This window comes from Pelobates fuscus, chromosome 8 (assembly GCF_036172605.1).
Source record: "Pelobates fuscus isolate aPelFus1 chromosome 8, aPelFus1.pri, whole genome shotgun sequence".
Taxonomy (NCBI): Eukaryota; Metazoa; Chordata; class Amphibia; order Anura; family Pelobatidae; genus Pelobates; species Pelobates fuscus.
Genome location: NC_086324.1, coordinates 174,697,207 through 174,711,871, shown reverse-complemented (window position 1 = coordinate 174,711,871; position 14,665 = coordinate 174,697,207). Strand labels below are relative to the sequence as shown.

General features: G+C 38.4%; 1 protein-coding gene across 1 annotated transcript; it reads left to right on the top strand.

Annotated features, from left to right (window-relative positions):
- Positions 1 to 7,321: 7,321 nt before the first annotated feature.
- LOC134572071 (interferon-induced very large GTPase 1-like) lies at positions 7,322 to 13,870 on the top strand. Its single transcript, XM_063430878.1, has 2 exons — positions 7,322 to 7,806; positions 9,026 to 13,870. The coding sequence occupies exons 1-2, from the start codon at positions 7,401 to 7,403 to the stop codon at positions 13,735 to 13,737; spliced, it is 5,118 nt and encodes a 1,705-aa protein (XP_063286948.1). The 5' UTR covers positions 7,322 to 7,400; the 3' UTR covers positions 13,738 to 13,870.
- Positions 13,871 to 14,665: the final 795 nt, after the last annotated feature.

Genomic DNA, 14,665 nt, shown 5'->3' with positions numbered 1-14,665 from the left:
AATCAATATCATTACTAGATACTTCCTGTCAATGGGTATCATTCTGTTACCTCCCATCAATAGATATCATTACTAGCTAGCTCCCTTCAATGGGTAAAATTACTAGATAGCTCCCATCAATAGATATCATTACTAGCTAGCTCCCATCAATGGGTATCATTACTAGATAGCTCCCAACAACGGGTATCATTACTAGCTAGCTCCCATCAATGGATATCATTACTAGCTAGCTCCCATCAATCGATAACATTACTAGCTAGCTCCCATCAATGGGTGTCATTACTAACTAGCTCTCATCAATCGATAACATTACTAGCTAGCTCCCATCAATCGATAACATCACTGGCTAGCTCCCATCAGTGGGTATCATTACTAGCTAGCTCCCATCAGTGGGTATCATTACTAGCTAGCTCCCGTCAATGGGTATCATTACTAGCTAGCTCCCATCAGTGGGTATCATTACTAGCTAGCTCCCATCAATCAATATCATTACTAGCTAGCTCCCATCAATCAATATCATTACTAGCTAGCTCCCATCAATCAATATCATTACTAGCTAGCTCCCATCAGTGGGTATCATTACTAGCTAGCTCCCATCAGTGGGTATCATTACTAGCTAGCTCCCATCAGTGGGTATCATTACTAGCTAGCTCCCATCAGTGGGTATCATTACTAGCTAGCTCCTATCAGTGGGTATCATTACTAGCTAGCTCCTATCAGTGGGTATCTGTCACGTATTCATCCGCATATAAAAATGTGATTAATGACAGTTACTGTTCTGACAGGAAAAGTTGTGCCGAGCAACATTACTGTCCTGTCAGGAAAAGCTGTGCCGAGCAGCAATCAAAACCACAGGAGGGTTTGTGCTGAGCTGCAATTATACAAATAGAAACCTGGTAACTGCCTTTGGGTCAAAGGCCGGTTACAGCCTATCAGATCTAGAGGAGGGGTATTTAGGCCCAGTTCTCATCCTGCTCAGTGCCCTGTCGTGGTTTCCCTTGTGGTTGTCTGAGAGTGCGTTCCTGATTCAAGTTTCTTCTGGTTTTCGACTTTGGCTTTGATTTTGACTTCCCTGTATTCTGTATCCCTTACTTCTACGTATCATTACTCGCTAGCTCCCATTAAGGGCATCATTACTAGCTACCTCCCATCAGTGGGGACCATTACTATATAGCTCCAATCCGTGGGTATTATTACTAGATAGCTCCCATCGATAATAATCATTACTAGCTAGCTCCCATCGATAATAATCATTGCTAGCTAGCTCCCATCAATAATAACCATTACTGGCTAGCTCCCATCAATAATAACTATTACTAGCTGTCTCCCATCAATAATAACTATTACTATCTGGCTCCCTTATGCATTTACAATCGCAGCGCACGTAAAATGTGGTGCTGGTACTTTATAGATAATGAGATTAGTTCCATTCCGTGGATATTATTATCATGATATCAAATCACTCCATAAAAATCCCACCTTGATTCATCACTAATATCCCCAGGATCCCGTATCTCCCACCCATGTTATATTTCAGTTACAGATTATATCCCGGTGACTGTTTTCATATCTTGATAAATCAGTAATAACAAGCCCAGACACAGGGCCCAGCTTCTCTGCTGTTGATCAGTGAAAGCATTTATCGTGAAAACAAGAGACAGTGAATTTATAATGAGTCATTTACATACTAACGTGTTCAGAATGCCATTGGATTATTCATAATCATAAAAAAATATTGACTTCAATTTATTCCCTGTGAACTTATGTCTCCTCCTGTATATAACATTCTAACCGCTAAGACAGGCAGCAGAGGACTAATAGGAGATCCATAGAGGTGACATCTACTTTCTGATACATAACATCTAATATCTGATACATAACATCTAATATATAGCATCTAATATCTGAAATATAATATCTAACATCTAATATATAACATCTAATATCTAGCATCTAATATCTGAAATATAATATCTAAAATCTAATATATAACATCTAATATCTAGCATCTAATATCTGAAATATAATATCTAACATCTAATATATAGCATCTAATATCTGATACATAACATCTGATATAGAACATCTAATATCTGATACATAACATCTAATATCTAGCATCTAATATCTGAAATATAATATCTAACATCTAATATCTAGCATCTAATATCTGATACATAACATCTAATATAGAACATCTAATATCTAACATCTAATATCTGAAATATAATATCTAAAATCTAATATATAACATCTGATATAAAACATCTAATATCTGATATAAAACATCCAATATCTGATATATAACATCCAAAATCTGATATATAATATCTACTTTCTGATATATACCAGCAGAGATATAGCTGATATAAGAGCACATAGAGCCGATATAACATGTGTGACGGAGGGCATGTTATAAATCACCGAGAAGATTTCTAAGTGAGTCGTACTGTGTTTGGGAGCTGGTTTCAAGGTAAGTCCTGCAATAACTCAATACATTAACTGTAAATATGGGACTTTGTGTAAATTATGAGGGGGGGGGGGGGGGGAGAATGGGGAAGTGGGTGGGGGGGGGGGGGGTAAACACTCAACCCTGTGACTACAACAGGGGCTTTTAATGAAATATAAGATTCCGGCAATGTTTAAATTAATATGTTCCAATTCTAAGAGGTTGGCAATGTTTTGTGCGCTCTAAAATGGCAGTATAGTATTATCTATAAAATGTTAGCACTATTATTGTGTATTTCTATCAATCTTTATTATAGGAGAGGATGGAGGGTGTAAGATATATCTGAGTTTATTATACTGGTATTTAGAATTCATCAGATTTAACGTTATCTTCAGAAGGCAAATATTAATGAGTGTGGCATGTTCTGCTCCCAGGGATATTTAGAGAACATTCGAAAGAGAAAGAGAGATATTCTCAAGGTAACTCGGCAGATTCTCAGGATAACTCGGCAGATTCTCAGGATAACTCGGCAGATTCTCAGGATAACTCGGCAGATTCTCAGGATAACTCGTCAGATTCTCAGGATAACTCGTCAGATTCTCAGGATAGCTCTGCAAATTCTCAGGATAACTCGGCAGATTCTCAGGATTAATTGGCAGATTCTCATGGTAACTCGGCAGATTCTCAGGATAACTCGGCAGATTCTCAGGATAACTCGTCAGATTCTCAGGATAGCTCTGCAAATTCTCAGGATAACTCGGCAGATTCTCAGGATTAATTGGCAGATTCTCATGGTAACTCGGCAGATTCTCAGGATAACTCGGCAGATTCTCAGGATAACTCGTCAGATTCTCAGGATAGCTCTGCAAATTCTCAGGATAACTCGGCAGATTCTCAGGATTAATTGGCAGATTCTCATGGTAACTCGGCAGATTCTCAGGATAACTCGGCAGATTCTCAGGATAGCTTGGCAGATTCTCAGGATAACTCAGCAGATTCTCAGGATAGCTCTGCAAATTCTCAGGATTAATTGGCAGATTCTCATGGTAACTCAACAGATTATCAGGGTAACTCAGCAGACAATCAGAAATTATCTTGTCAGATTCTCAGGGTAATTCAGCATATTCTCAGGGTAACTAAGCAGATTTTCAGGATAGCTCTGCAAATTCTCAGGATAACTCGGCAAATTCTCAGGATAGCTTGTCAGATTCTCAGGATAACTCGGCAGATTATCAGGGTAACTCAGCAGACTCTCAGAATAACTTGTCAGATTCTCAGGGTAATTTAGCCGATTCTCAGGGTAACTAAGCGGATTCTCAGGATAGCTCAGCAGATTTTTAGGATAGCTCGGCAGATTCTCAGTGTAACTCAGCAGATTCTCTGTGTGAATGGCCATTTAGTCAGGTTGAACAAGCAAATTGTCCCATTATCTGTGTGGATGGGTAAACCAAAGATGATCAGCTATCTGGGAGTTGTGGAGAATTAATGGAAATGAAATTAAATTTGAGATTGTTGGTGAAAATAGTTGATTTAGATAATTTTCCAAATTCAGCAATTTTACTGTTAATTCAGCCCAATTTCCTGTTTGCAAATTGCTTATACAGGTACAATCTGGGATTGCACATTTCTCAATGAATATGAAATGTGATTTGTTTTTTTTATTTAATACGCCGTAGTAGAAATCTCTTCTGGAATACAGGTGACAAGTCTTGACAAATTATGACAGTTATGATAGGCAGTAACTTTATAAAAGCCATTAAAAGGTTAACATGTCTTTATTCTCATAGACTTTAATTGGAACTTCTGTCGATAAATCGTTTCTATAGTTTTTTTTTCCTAACTGTTTAGAATAAATTCTGATTGTAATTAAATCAAGGCCCAAAACGTAGTTAGTTCAGATTCAGAATAGAATTAATCTTTTAGTGAATGTACCCGTAAATCCTTGCTGTCAGAGAATAATGTGTGAATTTCCTTTATTCCGAGGCTCAGACTGTCCGATTGGGCCTTGGCATCATTAATGGCGTTAGCACTGAAATAGCATTAAAAATGTAAAATAATATCCGCTGATCTTGAGAAACACTGTAATCTATGGAATTACAGAGAAATGTATTAAACTGGATAAACTAGAACACGTTTAAATCAACAGAGATAATATTTCTATATTGCTTCATTGCGAGAATTGACTGGAATATTTGCGCCATCAAAGGGAGTTTATCTCAGAGATGAATGGTTAATGTTCGCCCCGGCAGCCATATAATATCATGACTAGTGCAGTCTGATTGAGCACGGCTAGAAGCAGCCCCCAGCGTTTGATGCTAATCTAAAGATTTTTGCCAAATACTGATGGGAACTCAAGCTATCCTGAGTCACTGGGAGAGCCTGGGGACCGATCTCATTCATTAACCGTTTGCAGAACTCGAAATAGCTGAATATTTTTATTATGTTATTTATTAGTGACTAGTTTTGATGCTTTATCTAAAAATGCAGAAAAATATCTCTTCTTCATTGCATTGTAGGAAGTCATCTTCCAGGATTAGGGACAACCCATGTTAGTTAAGCAATATATTTAAATTCAAGATTACCTTCTATCATATCCCACTGGATGAGAGTGATTGGGGCTACAGTGTGCCCAGCGCCCACAAAGATTAAGAGTTTGCTAATTTGGCTACAACATATATTCACAGCGATTCAAGATTTTGCCAAAGTATGGCCATTCAGAAGTGTTGTTTATTTAACAGAACATATAATTTCTATGCATTACCGTATAAATGCATGACAAATAGTGGATCATTCAGTAAAGTGTTTCCCTTTAAACCACAGGTAGTTTGTGGCTCGTTTAACTTCACAGAATTTCTAGATAATATATTTGCAAGGATTTGCTAGTTTCTGCAAATAAATGGACGATATCAGGAGAATGTGAGGAGCTATATTCATGTAGAATATGTTTTCTATTTAACCCCTTAAGGACCAAACTTCTGGAATAAAAGGGAATCATGACATGTCACACATGCCATGTGTCCTTAAGGGGTTAAAATAAGGCATATTCAAAACTTTCCATAATTAAAACAAAGCAAACACGGGTCCTGTTCCTAATACGTACACCGCTGACCCATCACTGTTATGACTTGATTTGTCTGTGGTTTATTAAACGGTCATGTTTACTTTAAAGCCCACTCGCCCGAGCAGGGAGTCCATTGGCTCCCAGGGTGCGTCCGAGGCAGTAGATTTGTCTCTCCGGCTCCGGGGTCATTTTTAGAGTGTGCTTTAAACAAATAGGGTCTGGGATTTTTTGATAAACTAGGAGCTGTGTACACAAAGGAATTACACATTTTAAGAAACAATAGAGGATTTTTAACTGGCCACAATTTATGGTTTGGGTAATAAGGTTTTCAAAGTATTCAGCATTCCATTTATAAACGCTTATGGCGAGGCTATATCTGGCCTCATATCGAGGTGCAGTAAGATATGATGATTACTTTGTGTAGCTCAGCAGTAATTGGTCATTTTATTCTTGAAAGACATGATAGAACTTCCCTGTGAGCTTTCAAAAGCTGCAGCATATTGTTTGTTATGGTAGGATAACAAGAGAGCTTTCGCAAGTACAAACTCAATAACTTGCACTGACAGGGGGTCTGTGACTGCACACAGTGTGCGCTTGTAGCTACTGTAATTCTATTTCTCACTGTTTGCTCTCCAGTTATTAAATACAAATTCAGGGAACTACGTCAGAAGCACATGGACTGTCCCTTTATATATAGAGAGAGATAAAATTAACATTAGGCATTAAATGTAGCACAGATTTTATTAAATTATATGAATTCCCAACACCAAAAATAGTTCTTAAATCTGAAATGCATATTACTGAGTTCCTGAAACAAATTGCAGTTATATAAATATTTATCTGTGACTTTGTACATTTCAGATATCAGATATGGATTCAGCCATAAATGGGAAATGCCTAGTGCTTGCTGAAGACCCATTTTGCACATATTTTTCGAGTGATTTGGAAAACATGGAAACCTCTGCAGATTCAGTTATCGAAGATTCTGGTGACAATAAAAGCACAGGAACTATTGGAGACACGTTTCACGTGGGATCTTCAGCAGATAAAGAAAACAACGTTTTTCTTGGAGACACGTTTCACGTGGGATCTTCAGCAGATGGAGAAAGCAAACATTTTCTTGGAGACACGTTTCACATGGGATTTTCAGCAGATGAAGAAAGCAAGGTTTTTCTTGGAGACATGTTTCACGTGAGGTCATCAGAAAATAAAGAAAGCAATGTCAACCCTGAAGACACACTTCATATGGAATCTTCAGAAGATAAAGAAAGCAAGGTTACCCCTGGAGGCACATTTCACATGGGGATTACCAATGAAGAAAGCAATGTCACCCCTGGAGATATGTTTCATGTCGGGTCTTCAGAAGACATAGAAAGCAAGGAAGACACATTTCTCTTAGGATGTTCAGCCGATGACGCAAGCAAAATGTCTCATGTAGACATGTTTAACATTGGACCTTCAGCAAATGGAGACAGCAAGGTTACCCCTGATGACACATTTGATGTGAGGTCTTCAGAAGATAAAAAAAGCAAGATTTCACCTAGAGACACGCTTCACATGCAAAGCAATATAACCCATGGAGACACATGTCATGTGGGGTCTTCAGCAGATAAAGAAAACAATGTCATCCCTGCAGACACGCTACATCTAAGACCTTCAGTAGATAATGAAAGCAAGGTTTCTTCTGAAAACATGTCTCACATGGTGATAACAGTTAATGATGAAAACATTGGTACCCAAGGAAGTGCATTACATGGTGTCTGTGCAGGATATATGGAAAGTATAGATCCTAAGAGTGACACATTTCACATTCAACCTAATGGAGATGTGTTTCACATAGATTTTCCCGATGATAAGAAAATTCTGGGTTTTTCTAATGACATATATAAAATGGACAATGCTGGAGAAACACTCCCAATAGATACTTCTGGAGAAGTGGAAAACACAAATCATGAGAAAGATACATTTCCCACAACCCACCCTGGAGGACACTTGTTTCATGTATATCCACCTGATCATGATGAAATGATTGGTTCTGCTAGAGAGTCGTATAAAGAAGACTCTCCCGGAGATCCATTTTACTCAAGTGGTTTCCTTCATGAAATGGGATCACAGATATTTTCCCCTAAAGATGATATTATTAATGTTGAGAAGACAGTCAGCATCCCAGAACAGATAACTCCGATACCAATCAGCAGACTATTTGAGCAGGATTACAAGGCATTTCTCAACCAACTAGAGAATATGAATCCCATGATTCACACAATTTTCGACATGTCAGAATATGCAGGAGAAAGTAAGTTTGGTGATACCATACCTGTCTGAGTATTCCCACGAAGCTTGTTAGAATCAGTGAAGCCATGAAAGCCGTGCATGTATAATTAATGACAACACATATAGTTATCATAGAATGATCTCCTACACATCATGCTTAAAGGGACATTCATCTAAACCAGTTAGACATTAAAATAAGGCTCACAGAGGCAGGTAATGATCCATCACTTTATTATGTTGGAGGAAAACGCTTTTGGATAGGAAGTAAAATAATGTTGATGTTCTTAGTAGAGAAAATGCTTGTGTTAAAAATGAATATATCTTTTTTTAAAGTGTTCCTTTTTTACTTTGTGATTCAAAATAATGGTTCCACACCAGCATTCACACACAACCTTTCTTTCATTAAATAAATGTTTATTATAGATCTTCTATTTAAACAAAATCTATTTATAAACACTACAGCTATTAAGTATTTAATTATCTGATTAAATTGGACTTGAATATCTGATATCACTTGCAATGTAATTGCAATTAATTCATAGGCATTACATAAACCGTATTAAATAGTTACCATTATTGAATATGGAGGGGACACATACTTGCATTAACTCACTCCCCTTTCCATCTTTGAAGTTATAGCAGGTACACTAAGTGAAAGGAGCACTATAGGGTCAGGAACACAAACATGTATTTCTGACCCTATAGGATTAAAACCACCACCTAGCCACCCTGGTCCCCTCATGCCTTCCTAAATATTGTAAAATCTTACTTATATTCAAGTCTGGAGCTGCATACTTTGTCACTGTTTCCTTTAGACCTGCCCACTGCCCCTTGACATCATCAGAAGGGATAGCCTGATCCAATCACAATGCTTCCCCATTGGGTTGGTTGAGACTGACAAAGAGGCAGATGAGGGCCAGAAACAGCACAATTCAAACACAGCCCTGGCCAATCAGCATCTCCTCATAGAGATGAATTGAATCAATGCATCTCTATGAGGAAAGTTCAGTGTCTGCATGCTGAGGGAGGACATACTGAATGTTTGTCTTTAAATATTTTAACTATGCACAATGTGTGAATAGTATAGCACGAGACTCAGCATGTTTGCCCTAACACTCTAACCAAAACTTTATGGTAGATGGAGGAAAAAGACTATACTATGTGGACACATCTGCTATCACAACATTCTGCAATGGAGAATTTATTTTTACTTCTATTATAAATGTTCTCTATTTCCTCAGGGAGAAAAAGAACGATTGATGAAGCCCTGCAACAACTGAACCTAGAGAGGTACTGGGCATCCAAGCTCAGCCTCACAGATGTTCTGAAGATTGGAAAGGAGACCTTTAAGAAGTCCATCCCGCAGAGTATAGAAGATGTCCCTTGGTATTTCCTACAGAATCTAATGGCATTGGATGGCTCTGCTAGAAATACTAGACTTGACCAAAGCACATTAGATTTTAGAACAAACAATGGACAAGATGAGGATTTAGATTTTATGAATGAAGTAGACGTCTCTAATTCTATCCACCCCCTCGATGTGCTATGCCTTCTCCTTCTATGCTCGGACAGTTTTTTACAGCAGGAAATTCTGACAAAAATGTCCATGTGCCAGTTTGCTGTTCCTCTGCTGCTTCCTGCTGGTGAAGGTACAGAATGCACCTTCATGTTATGGGCAATGAGAGATATTTTAAAAAGGTGGAGACCTCGCTCATTAGTGGACAGTAAAGGATGCAAAGAAGACAATCTTGTGAACATACCCATGCCAACCTTTTCTTTTGTGAAACTGGGTAAATGCAACTTATCAAAGTCTAGAATCTTAAATCACATTCTTAGCCCAGTTCAACAGCACCATGACTTCTTTGTGCATCAAAATATGGAAGGTGGAAATGTTCTACGTGAAATCTCTGATGGATTGGTGGAAATCGCATGGTACTTTCCAGGAGGCAGGGAGAATTCAGATCTTTTCCTAGATCCAGTTGCAGTAACCAATCTCCGTGGAGACCTGGAGTCAAACTGGAAACAGTTCAGTTTTTTAACTCAGATCTCGTCTGCAGTGTTTATATTTACAGAGAATATAAATGATAGAGAATATGAACTGTTATCAAATCCTGACATTGGAGATACAAACTATTTCCTAATAATTGCACCTTCTTCCAAACATGTAAACAAGGCTACACAAAAACACATTAAAATGCTATATCCTGTACTGAAAATAAATAGGAAAAATGTGTTGGTTAAAAACAGCTCAGTTAATGATGCAGAATTAGTAAAAAAGTTACAGATTATTATAGCAGATCTTATGAAGTGTAGCCAACACTATGTGAATCTAGAGGACATGTCCCGCATGGCGAGCGAACTTGGGATACAAATTGATGAAAATTTAGAAGATAACCAGAATGCAAGAACAGTTGCCCTAGAAATTACAAAAACCATTAAAGATATAGTGGAATATAAAAACCAAACACTAACACTGCAGGGAACTCTGTGGAAAAAACTAGCCAAAGTGGAGAAAGAGTTATGTCGAATGAAAAAACAAGGAAATCAGAACGCTGAGGACTACAGGTCGAAGCTTGTGAAGGAACGTTCTGAGCTAAGAATGAAGCAACATCAGCACACATCCTCAGATGGCATGAAGACGTTTATTGCTGCCATAACTAATTTGTCTCAAACAGAAAAACATTATTTTCTGAAATGGATGAAACTATATCTGGATTCAAATGCCAGACGTAATCTGTGCACACTTCAGCGAGAATACAAGGAGAATTGTTACAACTTGTCAGCTAATCCTGAGAGACTTATTGAACTAGACCAAAGGATATCCAACAGCTCCTTGGGTGTTGAGCACTTTTTCAGGGAATTAGGACAGTACTATGAAGCCGAGTGCTCCATGACTAGTGAAGGAAAAATAGAACAAAAACAGAGAGTGTTTGGGAAGCTCCCGGGAATAGCTGCTGATCTCCTACTTGATGGCTTTCCACTGGAGTTGATTGATGGAGATGCTTCCAACATCTCACTGCAGTGGATAACTGATGTCTTAACTGAGCTGGATCACAGGATAGGAAGACAGTGCAGAATGAGAGTGATCACTGTGGTAGGAGTTCAGAGTACGGGGAAATCCACCCTTCTGAACACCATGTTTGGTTTGCAGTTCCCAGTGGCCAGTGGACGATGCACACGAGGGGCTTTCATTACCCTTATTAAAGTGAGAGATAACTTCCAAGAAGAGCTGGGCTGTGACTTTATTCTGGTTATTGATACTGAAGGTCTTAAAGCTCCTGAGTTGGCAACTGTAGAGGACAGTTATGAACATGACAATGAGCTGGCAACGCTTGTGGTTGGGTTGAGTGATATCGCCATAATAAACATGGCCATGGAAAACACAGCTGAAATGAAAGATATCCTGCAGATTGTGGTCCATGCCTTCCTTAGGATGAAAGAAATAGGAAAGAAACCTAACTGTCAGTTTGTTCATCAGAATGTGAGTGATGTATCCGCTCATGAAAAGAACATGAGAGACAGAAAGAAACTACTGGAACAATTGGATGAAATGACTAACCTTGCAGCAAAGATGGAAGAAAGAAGTAATATCACAAAGTTTTCTGATATCATGGAGTATGATCTTGAGGAACATAGCTGGTATATACCTGGTCTTTGGCATGGGGTTCCACCAATGGCCTCTGTGAACAAAGGATACAGTGACAACATTTTTCAGCTGAAAAAACATCTGTTTGAATGTATAAAGAAACAACAAAAATCTAGGAGCTCTCAAAATATCCATGACTTCATTAAATGGATTAAAAGCTTGTGGAATGCAGTCAAATATGAAAAATTCATTTTCAGCTTCAGAAATAGCCTGGTAGCAGAAGCTTATAATCAACTGTCCATGAAATACTCAGAACTGGAGTGGAATTTCCGCAAAAAGTCACATCAATGGATGATGGAGACAGAGAATGAGATACAGAATTGCCCACCTTCGGAGCTAGAAAAGGACATGTATGCTGAAATAAAAGCAGAGATGAATAAAGTACTCCAAGAAGAGGAGAGCATTATGACGGAGGAACTGGATAAATATTTTGAGAGTGGATGCAAATATGTGCATCTAATAGAGAGATATAGGGAAGATTTTTTCCGAAGTGTAATACTTCTCCACAACGAACTGGCAGACAACCTAGGAAACAAGTGTGAGGAAGTCATTCAAATTCAGAGGGGGAGGTACGAGATACAAAATGTTCAGGACGGTTACATAAAAACTATAGAGGAGAAGGCAAGCAGTCTCCTGGAAAATTGCCGCAATGCAAAACACAAGCTTAGTGACAAAGAGTTGGAGTGCGAATTTGAGAGAATGTGGAATAAAACGTTATCGACCTTACCCTCAAGCGGTTTGAAGAAACACAATATTAGCCAAGAAATGCTGGAACAATTAAGAAAAGACATGAGACACAAGGCAGGTTACGTTAATGAGAAATTAAACAATGTAAAGAGTTTATCAGAGTTTGGACAAAATGGTTTGAGTAAAGACAGGAAATATGCCCAAAGTGCCTGGTTTAAGGATATACCAGAAACAGATCATACAGAATATTGGGATAAGGTCTGTGAACTTTCATCCTCTTTGATGAGCAAATGTGACAGCCAAATTAATGAACAAATTCAATTAATGAAAGATTATCACGAAACATACTGCCAAGAACTGCTGAATATCATCAACGAAACACTTAACCAGGATAGCATTCGTAATCTTCACCTAACTCCATTATTTGAGTTGGACTTAAAGCTTCTTATCTTGGGCCGAGCAGCTCCAAAGTTCCAGAAAATACACAATCATTTTTTCCAGGAAAATAATCCAAAGTTTTGTCTGGAAAAGTTAAAAGCTCAATATTACTCGACATTCAAGAGTATTTATCATGAAAAGGATGAATCCCGTATCAGAGCTCAAAGATTTTGCGAGATGTGTCTGAAGCCAGCAATGTCCGAATACATGTATAAAAATCTTGGTGGGAAGATTGTGGATGACATTTTGTCAAGTGAAGACTCCATCTGGTACAGCAGCAGAACCTTCTTCCAGTTCACTTTGCTGAAGGAGCTCTTGGAAGATGAGATATTTGATCAGTACATAAAATACAATAACCATTACGAGAGTTTTGTCAAGAACTGGATACATAAATACATAATCAATAAATACAAGAAAACTGCAGGCTTTGAATCCTTGAAATCGACTATCCTCTCGTCCATCACAAAGAAGGTCAAAACGGTTCTCAAAAAGCCCAAGGTGTTGAACAGTTCCAGCGTGTCGCACTGCTTAAAAGCATTTTGCGAGATGTTAAAAAAAGATTTAGTCATATCCAAGAATGAAATTAAAGCGATAATATTCCAAAATACTGCAAGCACCCAACAATTCATAAGTGACATTGAGTCAATTCTGACAAATACAGAAGAACAGATTAAAGAGGATATGAAGTATTTTGCGATTGAATCAGTGTTGTACAGAGTGACTCTGAAGCCTCAGGATGAATTGTTTAAGAAGGTCTTTGGATGTGGGAAGCAGTGTCCATTCTGCAAAGTCCCCTGTGAGGCTGGAGCTGCTGACCACAAGGAGCACTTTGCTTCTGTCCATCGTCCTCAGGGATTAGGAACCTACAGATGCACCGAATCCAAAGCTCTTTCTCATTCTATATGTTCTACTGATGTGGTGGGAAACACAACCTTCCAAAATGCAGACACAGACTGGAAACCTCAACCCTGCAAAGATTACCGCAAATTCTATCCAGACTGGACCATACAGCCAGATCCGACCATTGGGGCCTCAGACTACTGGAAGTTTGTCTTTAAAGAGTTCAATAAACAATTCTCTGAGCAGTACAGTGCGAAACCAGCAGAAATCCCAGAAGATTGGTACAGTATCAACAAAGAGAAAGCCCTCCGGAGCCTTAAGGAAACATTCAATATGATGTAAGAACTGACTCAGCCAATGAAACTCCTAATGGATCGAGACTCTCATTATAACTGGTACACTAATATAGCCTCACTACGTGATAATACAAAACCCTTAATTCCTCGAGTAGGTGTTGTCCAGACCCAAGCATATCACCACAGTCAAGGTGCAGAGGGACTTCCTTTCTGTACCATAACACAGACAGTTTCCTTGCATCACTGTTACTTACATAGAGTATCAATGTTGCTTTAGAAATATTAAGGATTTGACATTAAAAGTTATTTTAGTTGTTACATAAAGGCATGACATAAGTCCACTTTTTGTGCTTTGTTTTAAATAAAAATGTTTATATTTTTTTAAATGAGTGTCAGAAGTCATATACATAGCTTCTCGATTTTATAGAGATGTAAACCTTTGCATTCTGGGGATCTATAGCTAGAAAAAACACACAAAAAAAACTAACAGGGTTATTTTCTGAATGTAACACTATAGTGCCAGTTTTCCTGGCACTATAGGGTTATTAGGTCCCCCACTAGCGCTGGGTTGAAGGAACGGGTTAAAACCCCTTCAGCCACTTACCTTAATTCAAAGCCTCTCCTTGCCCTGCCAACGTCAGCTCCGAATTACTTTCATGTGGACATCCAGCATGAGTTCAGTGCAATTTTCACACTGAGATATCTCGCTATATATAACACGATATATAACAACTGTTTAGAGGCCGGATCCAGAAACTCTATAAAGACTGATATCTTGCTATATATGACACGGTTTATAACGCCTGTTTAGAGGCCGGATCCAGGCATCCTTTAAAGACTGATATCTCGCAATGAACCGATATAATGCCTGCTTAGAGTCCCGATCATGGTATTCGATAAAGACTGATATCTCGCGATGTATAATGCGGTATATTACGTCTGCTTAGAGTCCCGATCAAGGTATTCGATAAAGA

What these genes read in the sequence shown, in the direction of transcription:
- LOC134572071 (XM_063430878.1), top strand. Translation starts at nt 7,401, where the DNA reads ATGGACAATGCTGGAGAAACACTCCCAATAGATACTTCTGGAGAAGTG. An exon ending in GTCAGAATATGCAGGAGAAA is followed by an intron (nt 7,807 to 9,025) that starts GTAAGTTTGGTG and finishes CTATTTCCTCAG; the next exon opens with GGAGAAAAAGAACGATTGAT.